The following is a 20548-nucleotide window of genomic DNA, read 5'->3' on the forward strand; positions in this document are numbered from 1 at the left end:
TGTCATCTTTCAGCTTGGGAACACATTTCCCAAGATCCATGCATCTTACAGACAGTCTAGGGTTACAGAATGGAATTCTACTCCCTCCAAAGCAGGAGTTTCTTCCCCTTCCACTTCTTTTTTCCCAAACATAGAGCAGTTTCAGAGAAGAAATTGGCTTGTTTCTTCTAAAACAGGTGATAGTTGAAACCGTTCCTCACCGGGCAGGTTTTGCCCCCATGATATTTTTGGTGCAGAAAAAAGGTGGGGGTTCCCGCTTGGTCCTCCATCTAAGGACGTTCAACTCTTGGATAGTGTACTGCCATTTAAAAATTGAGGCCATCCATCTTCTAAGAGATCTATAGCAAGAAGGAGGTTGGCTTGTACAATTAGATCTCAAAGACGCCTATTTAACGATGCCAATTTTTGCTCCTCACTGTTTTCTTTCCAATTTTGGTAGTGAGACCAATGGTACAAGTTTACCATCCTTCCCTTGGGCCTGTCCTCGGCCCCTTAGTGCTTCAGCAAACTGTTGTGGCCAGTGGGACAATTCTTTCAGGAAAGGGGCATGTGCCTCACTATCTATCGCGACGACATTCTGATCATGGACTAAAGCAAAGAGTTGATTCTATTGCATCTGTCATGGACTATCCAGAATCTTCAGGATCTGGTTGTTTTCACAAACTCAGACAAGACGGTCATGAGCCCCTCTCAATGCATATAATTATTCGGTTTTCAAGTGGACTCCATCAGAGCTCAGTTTCAATTACCTCTAGTGAAATGGACTTCGAAGAGGAGAGAGTTGAGGAGAGCCCTTGCTTCTCTGACTATATCATTGAAGACTCTTGCTTGTCTGGTGGGACGTTTAGACTATTCCATCCAGGAAATATTCCGGGCCTCCTGCACTATCAGGCCCTTCAACATTTGAAGAGCCTTCATCTTCGCAAGGGGCTGTCTTATTTGGAACAAGTTCTATTATCAGACGAGGCCAGATTGGCGATAATCTGGTGGCTGGACCACATGGATGCGTGGAACAGCAAAGTCAGTTTTTTGTCTTCCCTGGAGATAGTGATAGAGTCAAATGCCAGCCAATGGGGCTGGGGAGCTCGGTGTGAGCCTGTGGAGACAGGGGCCGGTGGTCCCTGGAGGAATCGAGTCTCCATATCAATTGTCTGGAGCTTCTAGCAGAGGCCTTTGCGATTCGCTCACTCTCTCCCCACAAGGCCGGTTGTCCCATACTGTTACATATGGACAACATAACGGCGGTGCAATACGTAAATCGCCTAGGAGGGACCAGGTCTCACATTTTAGTGGAGATTGCTAAGGATTTTGGCACTTTTGCCTCCAACATCCGATATAAGTGACAGCGGAGTACATTGTGGGACAATCTAACTACTAGGAAGGGGTGGTGTTAGGTGGACAAGGCGCTCGCCTTAAGTGTAACCTTAGTAAAACATACGGTGCTATTACAAGGTACCTCCCCTACAAAACCTTGTATAGAAACAATCTTAAGATTGTTCTCAACATACAAAAAAACCTTAGAAGCACCCGCATTCCATTAAGTATACAGAAGATGAATAAAGAGTCCCAGGGTATGTTCAAATTATTCTCCTTCATTATTTCTTAACTTTCTCTCCAGCTCCGTGTTTCATCTGGGTTATATCTCCCCTTGACTTCCTCAGGACTTTTAAGGCTGCTCCAATGAAACTTCCAGATTATTTTTTCTCTATACGATCAATTCCATCATGAATTCAATTGCTCCTGTACCAATATCATACCATTTATCAATTTTTTGCCTTAGTATTATTATTATCGGTCTTGATGCAAACTTTCGAGCGTATCCTCTGAAGAGATCACTTCTGTGTTTACTAGCAACCTTTAAAGGTTGCAGGGACATTATAGTTAGGTTCTTAATTCACTTGTGCAAAACCATAGAAATTCAGCAGTTATAGTTAGAGTTCTTTTAAGTTACTATAACTAGCACCTTAAGGTAACTTGTGCCCTTGCCATGCACAGTTTTCTTATCAATATTTTTCTGCAAATGTTGCAGTGATAATATAAAAGATGCCTTACAAGATCTCATCAAAAGATTTATTATGTGGAGTAATTAGCTGTGCATGGCGAAAGCGCAAGCTATAGTTACCTTAGGGCGTGAATAATTAATTTATACATATATATATAGAGAGATAGATAGATATATGCATATATATAAATATATATATATATATATATATATATATATATATATATATATATATATATATATATATATATAAATATATATATATATATATATAAATATATAGGGGGTCATTTTGACCCTGGCGGTCCGAGACCGCCAGGGCTAAAATGACGGAAGCACCGCCAACAGGATGGCGGTGCTTCCTGGCCTATTACGACCGTGGTAATCCGCCTGGGCAGTGCTGCTTGCAGCGCTGCCCAGGGGATTACGAGTCCCCGACCGCCAGCCTTTTTCTGGCGGTATGAAGCGCCAGGAAAAGGCTGGCGGTACAGGGAGTCGTGGGGCCCCCTGACAGGGCCCCATGTGGCTTTTCACTGTCTGCTATGCAGACAGTGAAAAGTGCGACGGGTGCAACTGCACCCGTCGCACGGCCGCAGCACCGCCGGCTCCATTTGGAGCCGGCTCCCATGTTGCGCCCACATCCACGCTGGGCCGGCGGGCAGAAACTTGGTTTCAGGCTGCCGGCCCAGCGGGGATTTACAAATGGGATATCCCCAGCGCATTGGCGGGCGCCCGGTGGCTAAGCTTGGCGGGCGGCGGTAGCCGGCCGCCAAAGTTGTAATGACCCCATAGTATTTAATAATTTAATAAACAGCTATTGTTCTTTTAGAGGCTTTTAAATTTCCCTGTTCTGGTCTTGCCTTATTCATTTGGGGATGTGTTATGGTCTTCAGGAATGTGTATTGGTCTTTTCTCCCTTTCATTTATGAAACACTCCACTTGTGGTAGAATGTGGTGAACCTTATGTAGTGGGTGAATGTTCTACGACTGGCAGTTGGAGCTGGAATCAGAGAGAGAGAATGTTTTGGTTGGGGTGCATCCTCATCCAATAAACTCCCTTGAGTAATCCTCCAGTGTCTCCCAGTGCAAAATGACAACACTCATTGGTGGACAATCTGCTCCCAGGTAAACATTAAAGATGGTCTACCAAAGCGAGTGACATAAGATGCTGACCACATCACAGTGGCTTGAGTACATAGCGCTTTGTGTGACCAAATGTCAACAGTCCCATCAGTGCTGCAGCTGTTGCGCCTTTGCACTGGGACTAAGAGCAAGGAAATGGTAAGCACAGACATGCACAGTGGGCAGCTTGTCATAGCCTAGCTAAATATGCAGGAGCATGCTTGAAGTGAGTTCAAGATAGCCAGATACTTGTAGCACTGTTTTATTTTTCATGACAAAGCGGCAGTCCACTTCAAAGTCCTGCAAATTTGAGAGGTGGAGCCCCAAAAACTGTAATGTACAAGCTATCACTACTCTTTTTCTTGCCTTGCAGGTTACTGATATATACCCGGCTGTTCTGGATCACTCAGTGTTTTGCAACTTTGCATTTTGGTGTTTGTTGCTCACTCCAAGGGATTCTCCTGAACTTCCTTATTTCTTCAAGATTTCTTGCCTGTTCTTCTTTGCTTGCTTGTTTATCTTTGCTGCCAGCATTCCAGTATATTTTATCTGTCCAGAGGTTTACTTCAAATGGTTTCCATTTTCTCCACCATGGACCGTACATTTCAGTCCTTGTTCTACCTCTCACTTTCAGTTTCATTGTGGTCCATCTAAGGATTTGACAGTAACTGAGGGAAACTGCAGATTATACCTTTCTAAGAAGATAAATAACTTTAACAGAAGACCAGTTTCTGACAGATTGTGATGCCCAGGTGTCCTGAAGAAGATATGGATCAACTCCAAGGTTTATCAACAGCTGTGGACCACCTTACTACCTAAATACAGTTGGGGTAGAGCATTATGCCAAGCTTTAGCAGAGCTTCAAATACCACCTGATCCACCTTTGAAAGGTCTATCTGAAAAGAAATATGATGGAAATCCGAGAAAATTCTAATATTTTTTTAACTCTTGTTTGATTCGTTATACTTTAAAGCCTCATATTTAAGCTATATTCATAATGTAAATGTTGTTTTTCTTATCAGCAATTTAACTGGAAGTGTGTAATCAAGGGCCACTTCATTGGTTGATGATTACTATGTATTTCTTGTGATCTATAAAACAAATATTTGATAGGTGAGGTCAAATGTTTAGTTACCACGAATAAAATGATTGGATTTTCAACAAGAGATTCAAGTTTTAGGGCCTTATTTAGAGTTTGGAAGATATCATACACCGTGACAAACATGGTTGAAGCCCTGTCTGCCATATTACCAGCACATCATAGCTTATGGTACTTGCAATGCAGCTGATGGGAAAGCCATTAGAATTATTCGGTATCCTTCCTACCAAACTCTAAATAGGGACCTAAACTACTTAGGTCACAAAATCTAAATCTGCCACCCAAGAAACAAACTGACCAGATTAGGCATTGTTTACCCTTTTCAGGAAGGGTTTGAGAGAGGATCTTGAGGATCAGTTAGCTTGCATGGAAAGACCTGCTTCTTTCTTCATTGAGATCACTTAAGTTTTACATAGTAACAACCAGATTTAACAAAGAAAATCTGAGAAGAGTAAGAAGCAACAACTTCTCATCCTTATCCTTGTCCAACTCTCTAACCTAATCTTTCTATTCTTAAGGTCTCCACTAATGAAGAGAAACCAATGCAATTATGATAGGCATGAGTGCTCCTTTCAGAAGAAAGAAATGGGTATTATGTATGTATTCTGGATGGGGTCATGTTTGTAATGTGGAGATAATGGGCATATGATACCATCTTTTCCTATTCATCCCAACAACATTTTCAGAACTACAATTGCTTGTCCTTAAGTCAGAATGAGGTCACAAGTCTATTTCTTGTACCTATGCAGAGTTCAATAAAATGGACATATTTCATTTAGTCACAAGCCTTTTTGCATCTCACAGCTCAGACAGTTGATGTATCTGCTCTTTTAGACTTCAGGGCATCTGGAGATTATATAGAAACGAAATAGGCTCCCCAACATCATATTCCGTTTCATAAGAAAAAATAGTCTTAGATTGTTGAAGCAGTCAATGAAAATCCTCTATCATAAGAACAAGCGGAACAAGAGACATTTCATTAGTTGGCACTTAGTTTATGCCTCATGCTATGATTCATTTTATGTTTTGACTGGTTATCTATTCTTAAATTGACATATAAAATGTTTCTTGGTTCAGAAAAGTGTCTTGTTACTTCATTTAATCATGTAGCTTTGATGTCCAAAACTGAACTTCAACCAATCGTGTTGGACAATTTAATTGATATTTCAAGATTTTTGGATGTATTTTCTTAAGACTTGTTAAACCTGGCATCCTTGGTGTGGTTTTCCCCCTGACTTTTTGCTTTCAACCCTCCTGTTTTGCTGACATTGATTTAGCTGGCTTTAGGACTCTGAACATTTTACCACTGCAAACCAGTGCTAACTTGCTTGGGCTCTCTCCTTGAACATGGTAGAAATGGCTTATACCCGATTGGCATTTTTAATTTACTTGTAAGTTCCTAGTAGAGTGGCACTACTTGTGCCAAGGGTCTGTAAATTAAATGCTACTAGTGGGTGTGCAGCACTGATTGTGCAACAAACTTAAGCAGCACTTTAAAAATGTCTCAGATCTGCAATTGCAGCATGTTTGTGCCGTTTTGAAACGACCTTGTCAAAATGGTAAAACAAAACCTTTGCCAGAGCCACAACTTCCCTTTTAATACATGTAAGTCACCCCCAGGGAAGGCCAGTGGGCAGTGTGCAATGTATTTAAAAGGTTGGGCATGTTCAATTTAGTTTTACACGTCCTAATTTATTTTTCAGTACTGCAAGGACTACATCTCCAATAGAATAGCATTAGAGTTATCTTATTTCATTTAATAAGTGTAAATTCCCAAATGGGAGCAGGTACTCAGTTTATGTTTGGTGTCTTTGGAACTGTAATGGAAAAAAACACTCTCACAATGTAGTTGGATTTTAAATTACAATTTTGAAAATGCCATTTTGATAAAGTTGCCATTTTCCTCCCTCAGCCATTTAGTGGCTGCAGTCTATCTCCGGGTCACATGACTAGGAGTAGCTGATAATTAGGCTTTGTGTATTCCTCCTATACAGCCACACACAAAAGAGAGCTTATGTGACTATATGGACCATCACTGGCAGGATCGGAGTGTGGAGCTGGGTACAGTCCTACTTAACCTTGAATAGGATGTGTCCTGCCTCAACACAAAGGACTACATGCCCCCTGAAGTTAGTGTAGAGCCAGGACAGGTAAGGCAGGATGCCTGGGGACTTCAAAGAAAAACCTCTAGAAGTTTCTCCTTCTTCAAGGGACTCGGGTAATAAAAAGGGGCCTATGCTTCTGTAGTCTGATATAAGGCTTTGATCTGATCTGAATACACTAAAAGTACAGACAATCCTCAATTGGCCCTCTTCTATTTGCAAAACTCAATTTTTCCTTGTTTTCACAAATGTTTAAAGGCAATTTATTGTTAAATGTTCTACTCTTATCACACCTGCCATTGATCTACTTAAGAACAATAAAAATTTTCAAATTGACACCATTAGTTAGCAAGGCTTTTCTTAAACTGAAGGAAAGATTTATTACTGCACTACTTTTAATCTAGCCATCTACCTAGACAGCCAATACACTTTTCATTATGGAAACAAACTGCTCTACTGGTGGAGTTCCCATCCTAATTGATGATACTGGAGAAGAAAATTCAGTTGCAGGTTTGTCTAGAAAATTATTAACTTCCTAAAGGAATTATGTGGGTTTGGAAAAAGAGCTATAGGCTATAAACACAGCTTTTCTCAAATGTAGGCATAATCTTTTGGAAGCCCCCTCTTTAATGTATTGTTAAAATAGGTCAGATGAATGTACTAGTTATTCAACAACTTGAATATCAAAACAGTTGACAAGTTTGTTTGGCTTATTTTTTACAATATGATTGTTGTATCATTTATATAACTGGACATAAAACATTGTGGTACAGTCTTTATTACAAACCGTTCCTGAAACATTAGCATCAATCCATGGTAAAAGTTTACCTCATAGGTATTTCTACTCTCCATTCCTTCATGTTTTAACAGAAGTAAAACATTGAAGTTCTAAAATTAAAGATATCCATAACATTTTAAAACTGAAGAAACATTTGATATGGAATGATGACAGACTCATTTTTGTTTTAAACACATTGTTTATTCCGTCAAAGCTATTACTGCTTTTGCACGTTTCATGATTTCTTACCTGCAGGTCAAAGAGATGCCAGGGTAATTATTAAGAATTAAAAAAAATATTTTCCAATGCCAACTTTGCAAACAAGGGAACTGATCAAAACATCAGAATATTTGCAACCCTTAGAAATTCCACCACAGCTAAGAAAATGTATTTTCATTGATATAATTGTAGATTTTCAACACTCATATGTATACACAGTCATAATAGTTACTATTGACTCTGTTACTATTGTGGTCCACTTTACGCCTTTACCTAGGATTCAAACAGCTAATCAAAAGGCTTTCGCCTTCCTGCAAGACATATTCCGTATGCCTGGATTGCCATGCACAATAATCTCTGCTAGGGGTTTGCAATATATTTGCAAGTTTTAGATGCAACTGTTTAAGAAATGCAAGATCTGGAGTGTGTTAACATCAGGTTGTCTCCGACATTCTAATGTTCAATTCAGGGTTTTTTCCATACTTTAGAAGAATATTTATGTTGTTGTTCAATTACAACTACAGCTCAAAACAAAATTACATTTTTGCTAGCCACAGATGAAAATGCATACAATAATTCTTCTAATTCTTCCACTCATTTCACTCCATTTTTTGTGCTTATGCATATATATGATTTAGAAACATTTTCCATACTACACATCACTTGAACACAACATTACTGCAATATAAGATATAATGAAAAGTATCCAGAAAGAGACTCATGAAAATCTAACATTTAATTTGCATAATCCCAAAAACATCAAAGTAACCAAAGAAACAAAAACAGAAAGTAAGCTTCTGCCATTTATATTGGTGACATAGAGCCCAAATTAGAATCTGGAAGACAAAGTAATCGATCACAAACATGGTAGAGTACACTGTCCGACAAGTCATCACTCAGCCTTCTCAATTTAGGGTCTGATGGACCATCATCTTCCTAAAAGAGGTGGCCCAACTTGCTCCCCTGTTGGAAATCTGACACTAACGGGTCGAAGGAGTAGAACCCTTCAGAGTAAGGGCATCAGAATGTCCACTCTGTTTAGAGTGTTTGATGGTGTTTTTTTTTTGGGGCAGTCCCTGCCAGCAAAAACTTGGCAGTACGGGGGGAAAAGAAAATGACACCCAAAGTCTGAGGGAAAACTCCCAGGGTGTGGGGATCATTCTTTTTTCAAAAATAAACTCCTGCATTGGGAGTTTTCTTTTGAAAAACAACAAAGTTTGGTGCTCAGTCACCAGAAAGATGGCAGCAGCTCACCAATTTTGAAGTGCCTTTAGAGGAACCACCATGATGGTGGCCATTGTGGTTCCACTGAAGATACAGAGATCAGCACTGGTCCAGAAATTAACTCAAAATTTGACAGTCAGGATTCTCCATTATCCAAGTGATTGGGTACAATTCTTGTGACAGCTCATTCAAATCCTTAGCAAGCATCTTTACTAGTTTCCACAGCAATCACACTTGATTGATAATATGTATGAGTGACTATATTGTTCTGCTGACATATAGACTCTGAACTTTGTTTCTTTTAATTATTCCTTCTCTGCAAGTGTCTGAGGCAGGAGAAAGACATCTATCTTTTCAAGGCTCACAACATACAGTACATAGCTTTAGTGCTTGCAAACTAGCACCTCCATAGGAAAACAAGAAAGCTAAGCCCCATTATTTTTCTTCAATATTTCTTTTCATTTACCACTTTGGAAGCTTAGCATTTACCTTTTGCGCTTCCTGTAATATTCTATCTCAGATTTTACCTATAAATGATTCCCTTTCCTTTTCTAACTATCTGCTTCCTTTACTGATATGGTAGACTATAAGTTAAATTTATCCTTTCCTTTTCTTCCAGGTTTCTGATATAGAAAGAACTGTGCTAGATTACTCAGTGTGTCTCAGCATCGCTTCTGGTCTTCTGTTGCTCACGCCAAATAGTTTTTCTGCAACAACTTAATTTCTTCATGATCGTCTTCTGTTCCGTTTAATCTGCTTGCCAGTATTACAGTGTATTCTGACTGTTGTTTTCTCCTGGTTTTCCTCTGGGGACTTAATTTTACAGTTCCTGTTTTACCTCTCACTGTATTTCCTGGTGGTCTGTCTAAGGATTCCATGGAGACTGACGCAACAGACCATGAGGGTTATTATGACCCTGGCGGTCTTGAGACCACCAGGGTCTTGGTGGCAGTCGGACTGCTGCCAATGTAATGGTCTGACAGCCACATTACGACTGTGGTGGTAGCACCACAGTCGGACTGCCAGCACCACCAGTTTTGCTCCACACGAGGGACTGGCAGTGCTGGCGGTGCTAATTCACCAGGGCAGTGCTACATGGAGCGCTGCCCTGGTGATTACGACCCCCTTCTCTGTCAGCGGTTCCATGGCGGTAGCACCGCCATGTAACTGCTGGAAGAGATGAGGTGCGGGGGCCCCTGCACTGCCCATGTACTTGGCATGGGGAGTGCAAGGACACCCCCCGGCCAGCCCCATTTGGATATTCACTGTCTGCTTTGCAGACAGTGAAAGTGAACATCGCAACGGGTGCTGTTTCACCCTACGCACTACAGCATTGTTGCCAGCTCAATAATGTTGTAGGCTGTTTCCAACTTGGCCAGCAAAGTGGAAACACCATTTCTGACCCAGAGGGAGGAAACAACATTTCTTAATGGGGCCCGTGGAAGGCGGCCGCCTTGGTGGCAACCTGACCATCGGCACTTCAGCGGGCAGCCTATTCCACCCCCCTGAAGTCACAATGACCCCCCATAACTTCCCAAGAAGTTCAAGAACTTCAACCAGAGACCCACTCCTGACAACGCAGTCAGCCTCATCTTTTGGATATTATGACAAATAATGTCTGAGAGGGCTGGCCTTTTTTTTCTCCTGTACAATTTTTACCTCATGAGACAGTTCAAGCTGTCTTTAGATAGACCTAAACAATTCCTATTTATGGCATTTTTGGAGAGGAATGCATTTTTTCCTGATATTTAATAGTTTATTAGTAGTCCATAAGCATGAAAATCTGTGGTGAGTTCTCCGTGGTGGCACTATAATCTGAAGCCATCTCTGTATTTCTGTGCAAGAAGCAATCTTTGTTCTTCCTAATCTCCATCCTCTTCTGAACCCTGTGTTAGGGGGATGATATAGACCCAATACCTAATTTGTCTGTGGTGTCTCAAATAAGGGGATCTATAAGTATGCTGTCCAGTTCAAAATGTTAATTGTGATATTGTTTGTGGGGTGACCATATATACAGTTGGGCCTGGAACTATTTTTTCACAGCCCACTCAACTATCTACATATTACCTTATTGCGAACTGCTCTTTGACAACAAGACGAAATTTAGCGTAATTGACTTCAAGTACAAGCTGTATTTTAATACTTCAGGTGTGGAAAGGATTGATGTTGCAAAACTAAAGTCTAAAATCTGAAGCATGGTACCATGAAATAATGCAAAGTAATGAGTTGCAGAGATAGTAGAAGACAGATGGAAATTAGACTTAATGCTACAAATGAGTAGGCAACATCAATTGTCAGAGGTTTCTGAGGGTTTGCAGGGCATAGACTGCTGAGCTTCACCAGGGTGATTCTGGGACACAAACAGAGGGAATATCTTAACCAGTTGATGGAGCAACGAGGCTAAGTCGTGCATGCTGTTGGCTATGTTTTCTAAGTGGTGCTGGCCTTGCTGTAGTGGGCGTGTGATGGCTCTGAAGTCATTCCGCATTTCTCTCATGACCTGCACCAGGTCTGGCAGATGTTGAGGCTCGCATGCTGGAGTGGAATGGTGACACACACAGTCAACATGTGGGCATGTGACCTGTGATCTCTCTGGTGTGGCAGAGGCCTCTGGAATTGGGAATATTTCCTCCTTATTCACTTTTATGGAAGTCTCTGTTTGAAGTGTTGTGGGAAGAGTAGCATTTTCAGGCTTTTCTTCTTCAGTCATAAAACCTGTGTAAAGGATTGAAACAGGGAAAGAGATCAAGGGATATTGAGTCAAGATCAGTTACAATCAAAATAATTAAATAGCCCATGCATGTAAAAGGGCAATGACCTTTAAAAGAATGAAAGGTGGACTCACCAGCACCAGGCCAGAACCCAAGGACCCACCCGCTCATTACACCTAAATCTGCTAGTTCTTAAAGAGCAATGTTTTGAGGGCATTCTTACAAATCCAAACAAGAGATACTAAGAGTAAAAACTGGGAACTGCTGTACTTTGGATGGAATAAAAAAAGGCAACCAGAGGCCTTGATGTTGCGTAAAAGCTATCTGAAACTGCAATTGGCTACCATTAGAACAATTGCTAATTAATTTCACAGGTTGTATCTTCATGTGTACAATTTAGTATTGGAAAAAGTACTAATAAGTCTAGCAGTTCTAGAATCCTTGATAGGCAAGGTTTCTCATTAATAGTTTTCCTTCATCTCACAGACACTGTGTACCATGATATACATTGGTATCATTAATAACTGCATCAACACTCATATTCTTTATGACATCATAAACTTTTAATGGTTGACCATTGTGATCTCATATGGTTAGTGACAGCTGGAGTAACCATACCCTTCATGACATCATAAGCCTTTAATGATTCATTATTGTGATCTCATACTATATCTGAACAAACTGCTGCTGATGAGCACATTATACATTTTACAATTTCAGCTAAGTCACAGATATGATATTGTAATGTAGCACTTGTATAATTCTCTTTTACCCAAAAAATGTATCTCAACTTCACTGACCCAGGTGAACTAACAATGGTACAGATGAGCAAAAGCCAGGGAGTTCCAACAACAAGAACTAAGTGCCTGACTATTAGTTTGGCGGACAGATGAATTACAGCTGCCATGGCGGAGTACTCCAGGACAGTGCTGGAGGTAATTCCTCACAAATGTTTAATCATTTGATGCACAAAACGGCGAATTCCCTCAAATAGAAGAAAAGGCGTGCAAATTGGCTTGCTACTCATTCACTGCACCAATTGTGAAGTAAAGGAAGGCACGTCACCCACAGGTTGATACAAACTGCAGCTCTCCTGAACTATTATCAATGCAAAGCCAAATTCACAAAAAGAATCAAGAGTGATATACTGGAAACTAAGGTAATCTTTGAAGCCAGATGTAGGCTGTGACACTACTACGTAAGTGGTATTAAGCATAAATCTTCAGAAAAGTCAGATTCCAGGAACTATTCTACATCCTTTCTTGATTACAGCATGGCATTAGATCATGGTTCTTGGTACTTTAATAAGACAAGAGACATGTTGGAGTTCTACATTTATATCAGGTAAATACATTTGCCACATATATGGTATGAGTATACGAGTTCCTTATTCAGATTATGCAGTATTGTTGCAGGCATTATTAATGCACCTCGCTTTTTGGCTTTTCAACTACAGATATGCCAGGTACATCCTGGCAAAATATATCTGCAGAAATAATATGTAAATATTATACAGAAATATCTGCAGTAATTCCACATTCTATACAGAAATAATTAGAATGGTGCAGTATTTTGTCATCTGGAATTTACTAATCCCTATAGTAGCAGTAATCCAGGGGTGGAGATTTACCAATGTGGGTTTCCTACACTACGTAGAATAGGATAAACGTCTTTGTCCTTGAAGTATTTTGAATTACACAACACAAAAACAGCCTAAACCCACCAGAGCAACTGCCAATCCTTTGTTTGCTTTCCCAGCAGAACATAGACATGACAAGCAGAAAGTAGACACTGCAAAGAGTTTTCATTCAATTTTATACCTTCGCATTGAACTCCAGCATCTTCACTGTGGTTGCAGTCATGATCTCCCCATTGCGCTGAATTACACTGCATTAAGGATGACTCAAACCCATAGCAAGAAATTTCATCCTTCCAAATTGGTCCTGAGCCTTCACCATATACCCTCAAGAAGGACACCACTTTGCCACAGTGGAGCTCCCGACATACGACTTGAGCATCAAACATTCCCCAGTCATCATCGCACACTGTGCCCCACTGCTGGTTGTGGTAGACCTCGACCCTCCCTGCACAGCGGCTAGGCCCATCTACCAGTCGGACCCAAAGGGGTTCTGAAATGGAAAACAATCACCACATGTTATTCAATATTTTGATATTGTCAGTTGTAAACACATTTTAAACAATGCATGAACAGCTGGATAATATTAACTTATTTTTCACGTAGTGCATTCTGATAATTGGTTTAGCCATTTCATAACTAACAACCTTCCCTGCTGGAGTTTTCATTTGCGATCCACAATATATATAAAGATGCAACAGCAAGTGTTGAACTCTGAGCTATCTTACTATGTTAGGGGAATTCTTAACGTAGGGGTCATGGAAAAACAGGTTTCATTGAAAGTACAACAAAATAGTAGGAGAACGTTTGAGAAAGTTCAGATCATGTACATATTTACTAATCATGAAAGTAGCATAAGAGGAACATGATAATATCAAATAGTCAATTCGCATCACCAAATCCAATACTAATAGATGTGGTCATGTTTGTAGGAAAGCCAACCTTTTAGCCTTGATCACCCCCATTTTTGGACTGATGCTGGTGGCTACTGACTCTGAAAGTGCCCTGGGCTTGGTTTACCGAGCCCAGGGCCCGTGCTGTTCTCTAAAGGAATATGGTAACTGGTGTAATTCTAATTGGCAAAGACAACATACCTAGTATGGTAGGGCATGTAGGTTTGGAGGCCACAGTGAATTTAAGGCACTTAAGTGTGCACTGCTGTGGTGTCTGATGTCATTTGAAAGCCATGCCTGCCTTACAGGTTGGTTATGAAATAAAGCTGTGTCCAAATTTGACTATGGAATTAAAGGTACTTGCCCAAAACTGCCTTTTATTTCTTATAAGTCCCCTTTAAGGTCTGCCATAAAAGCCAAAAGGATAGGGTGCATCGTTATATAAAGCAGGGACACTATGCAATGTTTTATGTGCCCTGGTAGGTAAAAACAGCCAAATTCACTTTTTAATATTGTAGTGCTGCTAGCCCCAGAGGCTAACATGGGGAAGGTTTTATTAAATTTAGCAAAGTCTATCCTTGCATTGCTGCCAGGTAGCCATACCATTGAACGTATCAAAATAATGGTTACAATAAATCCAACCACTTGCCAAGGATTTATTATACCTATTACAGGAAAGAGGTTTTAGAAACTTTTATCTGGAAGTTATCTAAAGCAGCCCTATGGCAGCGCCTTCTGATTGGTCAGCCTTTTACAGCCAGAGCAAAGCTTCTCCTCGAGTAGGCGCGAAGAGGGCTAGTGCTGCCACAATACAGCCATTTGGCGGGAGGAGGTTTACTTCCTGGAGAAGCCAGGAAGAGGAAGGGGGCTGAGTAGATAAGCTGAAGTTCAAAAGCAGGGGTCTCTGCAGGAAAAAGATTGTCACAGGACCCAGACCAATCCCACTTCTTTGATCTTTGGGCAGGGGATGGGGTGAGAGTGTCAGTTGCTAACCACACCTTTAGATTGGGTTCAGTTGCAAAGACACACACACTCCATTTTGAGTTTTGGTAGAATAATGCATTCTGGATCAAAAATATGCCACACTTTCAGGAAGTGGTCATGAGATGGGAAGGCACTTTTGCTCCCATTGGTTACGGTTTCCCACTCCTGCAAATCCAGAATGAAGGATAGATATGGCAGCACTGAAGAGGTTCTTGGGATCACTGCCTAGAACCAAAGACGAACAGGGACTACCCTGCTAGACCCTTAGACTGCACTCAGAAGGCCTGTACTCTGAAAGGCAGCCTCTGAGGCACTTGCAAGGCTCCACCAAGAAAGGACTGCAGCGGAATCCCTGGTGAGCAACAGGTACAAAAGTGCTGGAAGAAGTCACTTGCGTAGTCAAAGGGAGGGCTATCAGTGCTGACCAGTTGCAACTAGATTTTTCTGGTCTGCACAAGTGCATTGTGGGAAATTAAGCCCTATCCCCCACGAGGCAATTCAGAGCTGGTGCAAGTGGATCCTTATTTTCCCCAAAGGAACCAACAAGCAATATCTCAAAGTATTGAAACTTTCTGCAAAGTTCTGCAGAAAAGCTCCGGGAAGAGAGTGCCTCAACATAGAGAGTCAAGCCACCTGACTGCGCTGAATTGGCCTGACGGCCCTGGTTTGTCCCACTGAAATCTCCAGAGCTCCTCGCCATTGACGTCGAGGACAAAGACTTCCAGGGGCTCACTGAGGCATTACACTGCAGCAGGCTGCAGATGTCAAATCAAACTCTGGATCCAAGGCACCAAATGACTCATTATTGAGAGAAAAGCTTCAAGAAAAAGACTAAGGGGCTCATTTACAAAGAAATGACAGAGCACAGCACTGCAAGACAGCTTGCTGAGCAGTGCTGCATAATTTTGAAAGTGCAGGGATGCTTCTTATTCACAGAAATACAACACATCCTAGTACTTTCCTCTGCACTGGCACACAAACTGCTGCCTACCACCAACGCAGGCACCCTTGCACCATGATGCAAGGGGGTCTACATCGCAGAGATGATTCTTTATGTGCAGGAAGAGGCTGTTTTCTGCACATAAACAGTCAGTTTTCCTCTCTCTCTGTGCTGTAGAATAGCACATATAGAAAGAGGAAAAAAGGGTAGAAATGATATTTCTCTCCGTTGTGCGACTTTAATGCCACCAATGAGGTGGCGTAGGAATCTGACACATTCCCAGGCTTGTAAATCTGGGAATGTGTCATATTCCATTGGTGTTGCATCGCAACACCCACAGCAACACCTATGGAGGTGAGTTATAAGTGAAACGGGCCATAATTACAAGGCAATGAAAAGCCAAGTAAGGTGGCTTTTGCATGGCCTTGCAAATATGTGCGGGCAAACTGCACCACCGGAGCGTAAAAAAACACAATAACACTCCGGTGGCACAGTGTGCCGATAGGGGGTTATAAATGTGGCCCTAAGTCCGAAGGTAAGTGTTGGAAAATGGGTTATTGGTAAGGGCAGGTAGGTACCTAAACTCAGCAATAGGCCACCAACCTCCACTTAAGTCCAGTTAGGTCTCAGTAAATTGAACCCAGCTCAACCCTTGGTAGCTTGGCAACGAGCGTCAAGGCTTAACTTAAGAGACAGAGTGCAAAGCATTCAAATATCACAAAACAGTAATTAAATGAAACACAGGAAACAGTTTAAAAATCCAAAACCAATTTATAAAAATAGGTTATATTTTTATCTTTAAAATGACACAAAAACGAATAAAATCGGATAAGGGAAACCGGAGATATGAATTTTTAAAGAATTATAGTTTTTTTAGCACCTAGAAACAAAAAGCGCCAATCGGGTCATCTGGTTGCACCTTGACCCGGGCAAAGTCAAAGTTTAAGGCCGACCGCGATGGAGCCCAGCTCGGCTACAGACCGCGGGAGGCCTCGGTCAAAAGTTTACCTTCGCACTTAGTCGTTTTTTCTGAAGATTTTCTTCGGCGGGACGAAACTGCCAGTCCAATCCGACCTCCTGGAATTCTTCTCCAGATACACATCACAGGAGCCTTCATGGAGATTTTTACCTTCGGACTTAGTCGTTTTTTCGAGGAGAAAATCCTTTGATCGAAGTAAACCGGGATCTTGAGCCGACGTCCTTGGAGCCCTCCTCGGATATGCTGGCTGGGAGGTCCCGGTCAACTTTGTACATTCAGACTTAGTCTCTTTGCAAATCAGGCCGGGTCACGGTTGAGGCAAGCCGGCTAGAGTTGCCGCGGCGGGTCGGTCCCTCTATGGAGCTTTTTTTTTTAAGTTCTCCAAACTTCTCCAAACTTCTGGATATTCTCCCAGATGTTCCTTTAAGGTTCTTTTGGGGTCCACAGCTCACCCCAAAGGTCCAGAAGCTCTGAGATGATCCTTGGGGGTGTGGACTACAACTCCCAGAATGCACCTGGGGCAAACTCCTTTTTGGCCCCTGGGCAGTGGTCAGCTGGTTGATTTCTTCAGGAGTTGGTGCAGGGGACTCTGGTTAGCAATTGTTCACCTGTAGCAAATAGGGAGTCCCTCCTTGAACCAGTTGAAGCCAGGCAAAGTCCTTCTTGTGGTGAAGCCCAAGTGTGCATTTGGTGCAGTCCTTCAGAGTGCAGGGTCCAGGTGCAGGCAAGGGGTCCAGCAGGGCAGTCCTTCTTCTCCTTTGGTTCTTCCTTGTTGGAATCTGATGGGGATCTGAGGTGTGGGGGCAGGTCTGCCAGTTTTATCCTTGCTCCTGGGTGAAAAACAGGGAGTTATGATTCTCCAATCAGGTGCAGGGTCTTTCCCCCTGTGATGACCACTTCCTGGGAAGTGAGGTACAAATCTATCCCAGGAGGCAACATTCTTCAAGAATCCATCATGGCTGAAAATGATTTTTGGAGGTTACATCTGGCTGAGCCCACCCACTGGTGTGGCTAAAAATCATAAACATACCCCTCTCCTGCCCTCTCCTAATCTAATCAAGGGGGCACCTAGTTGTCTGGGGTTGCAGGATGTGGGGGTGTTGCTGGGTTGCTCCAAAGGTCCTTCTCTGCCTTTGGAGACCAGTTTGGCAGCCCTCCCCCTTCCTGCCTCACCATCTGCTGAGGGGAGATCCCCTCCCACAGGCACATCTCTTTGTGTGAAGCCTGGCCACTTCACACCTCATCAAGGCAGCTTGGCCAGGCTGCCAGAGGCTGGCCAATCAAAGCACAGCAGCAAAAACAATGCAGGGCTGAAATTTGCAACTTTTCAGGTAAAGTTTAACACTCTTTACCTGAACAAGCTATATTAAATCCCACAACTGGAAGTTGTGGGATTTATTATAACAATTAATTTGATTCCAAACTCTTTGTATCTGTCATTTAAGGGGACTTTTAAAATTAAAATAAAGTCTCCCCATTCTAGCCTAGGAAGGCCATTCACTACTATGAGGGAAACACAAATGTGGCTGTTTTTACCTCACCACGGCTTATAAAACTATTTTTATAAGGTCCCTGCTTATAGTTACATGGCACCCAGCCCTAGGGGCACATAGGGCACATAAGGGGTGACGTATATGTAAAAATAAGGTAGTTTAAGACTTTGGAACTACTTTTAATTCCAAAGTCGAATTTGCATATAACTTTAATTTAAAAGCAACCAGCAAGGCAGGACTGCCTTTAAAATGACACTGGACACCTCAGCAGGGTGCACTACCTACGCTGTGGTCTCTAAACCTACATGCCCTACCATATACTAGGACGTTATAGGTAGGTTAACTTAGCCAATTATAATTAGCCTAATTTGCATATCCGCTTTACACAAAGCACTGGCCCTGGGACTGGTAAGCAGTAACTAGGTCACAGCCAAGAGTCAGTAACCACCAGTACCTGTCCAAAAAGTGTGGGGGTGACCAGGGCAAAAAGGAGGACTTTCCTACAGTAAGCTTTTAACTAGCACCTAGCCCAAAACTTTGACTTTGTACCAGTTCAGATTGTCCATATAGCCTGTGGTAATGCCTGATTCTTTTTGGTGTTAGAATGCACCATTTTTTTATTTACTCTTTAAAGTCATTTCTGTGTCATTTTAAAGATTAAACCATTCTCCATAAATTGGTGTTGGATTTGTATTGAGTTGTGTCTTTTACTTATGTACTATCTCCTAAATTAAGCCTTACTACACGCCTGCCAAGCTACTAAGGGTTAAGCAGGGATTAAATTACTGAGATTTAACTGGACCTATTTTGTGATTGTGGAATTGCTAGTTGAGGGTGCATTCACAGCCCACTTTCCTACAAAGTCATTCCTCTAAAATGGAATGCTTACTCTCAGTGGGTCAAAACTAAAAAAACATACGTTTCTGCTCTACGAAGCCATGTTGTTTCTTAGCACAATGGTACTGCAACTATCACCCTCTTTGTAGGGCAGTCTGTCAAGATTCTTCTTTCATATGGTGTTTTTATGCTCTGAGGAGCAGCTACAGCAGCAGCCCCCCCAATTAGGGCAGAGGAGTGTTGCACCCCTGCTGCCACTACTGCAAAAGGAGAAAAATAAAATTGTAATCAATTTCCATTTTATTTTTTTCCTTTTTACCAGCCGGAGCTCTGTTTGGGGGCGGGCCACAGCAGGGGAGTGGTGCTCACTCCACCAGGTTACAGTGTGCATGTCACTTTGACAAGCTGTCTTGCAACCGACAGCCTGATATGCATAGTATAAACCTCCACTCAGCTTTCTAAGACAGTTTGGTGGAGAGCAGCACAGACCCCTGGTGTCTGCAGGACCTTTGAGACAACCCGCTCCAGACAATACTGGACCTGCTCTTATGCTGCTAATATTATCAGTAGCATGAAAGGGATTCAGATTTGTGTAGAGAACTGCTGCAGCCTGCAGACCAACGCCTAGGGACTGAAGCAGGGGGACCTAAGGTGAGCCAGTGCATGCAGTGAGTAAATACATATTTATTTTGGTATTTTAACCTACTGATGCACTGAAAGACTCACACTGCCCTCAGCCTCAAAGCCAGAGTTCTCAGTCATGGATTGTTATAAACGATGGCAGAGACAAGCAGCCTGTACCACCGATGCGTCTCTTTTTTTGACACATTAGCGGTGCAGGATGCTGACCCAAATCTTCAAGGCCACGCAAAGCCACTCAAAGTGGCCTTACATGGCCTTGTAGATATGGAATAAGGCAACGTAGTGTGAGTCACAGCCTTCCCTCACTGTGCGTTAGGGAGGCGTTTCCATGGGTGTTGCATGGGTGTTCCCATAAAACACCCATGGATTTTGATGTATTCCCAGACTTACATGGTTTTGTAAACCTGGGAATGTGTCAAAACCCTATGCCACCCCAGGGTGGGCGTAGAAGTGACGTAACAGGTATAAATATATTTTTTCTCCCCAAAACTGCTCTTGGGATTGTTTTTGTGCAGGAAGGTCTACCTTCCTACACAAAAAACAATCATCTCCGTGGTGCAAGGGTGCCTGCATTGGCGCACAGCAGCAATTTGTGCACCAGCTCAGAGGAAAAGGATAGCAATGCGCTGTATCTCGCGGATAACGCACACTCCTGCCCTTTTGTTTTGACACAGGGCAGTGCCACAAGAAGGCTTGCGGCACTGCCCTGCACCAAAATATTGTAAATCTAGCCCTATGTATATAACGAACCATGATTGACAACTTTGACATTGACTAGGCACTGCTGGTCAGTGGCTGCCCCCGAGAATTTAGAGTTTAGAATTAAAGTACAAACCTGTTAGTGGAAACTTCAAGAGGACCAATCCCTGCAGAATTCCCTCTCAGAC

The 20548-nt window shown here is 42.2% G+C and overlaps 1 protein-coding gene across 6 annotated transcripts in view; it reads right to left on the reverse strand.

Moving 5' to 3' along the window:
- Positions 1–7288: 7288 nt before the first annotated feature.
- Positions 7289–20548, reverse strand: part of LOC138246189 (scavenger receptor cysteine-rich domain-containing group B protein-like) — a 390419-nt gene continuing 377159 nt past the window's right edge. For all 6 annotated transcript variants that reach the window (XM_069200523.1, XM_069200520.1, XM_069200524.1 and 3 more), the window contains 2 exons: positions 13078–13386; positions 7289–11261 (listed from right to left, as the gene is read on the reverse strand). In XM_069200523.1, the coding sequence (XP_069056624.1) occupies positions 10834–11261; positions 13078–13386 (737 nt within the window). In that variant the 3' untranslated portion in view covers positions 7289–10833. The remainder of the gene's footprint in view (positions 11262–13077; positions 13387–20548) is intronic.

This window comes from Pleurodeles waltl, chromosome 7, assembly GCF_031143425.1.
Source record: "Pleurodeles waltl isolate 20211129_DDA chromosome 7, aPleWal1.hap1.20221129, whole genome shotgun sequence".
NCBI lineage: Eukaryota > Metazoa > Chordata > Amphibia > Caudata > Salamandridae > Pleurodeles > Pleurodeles waltl.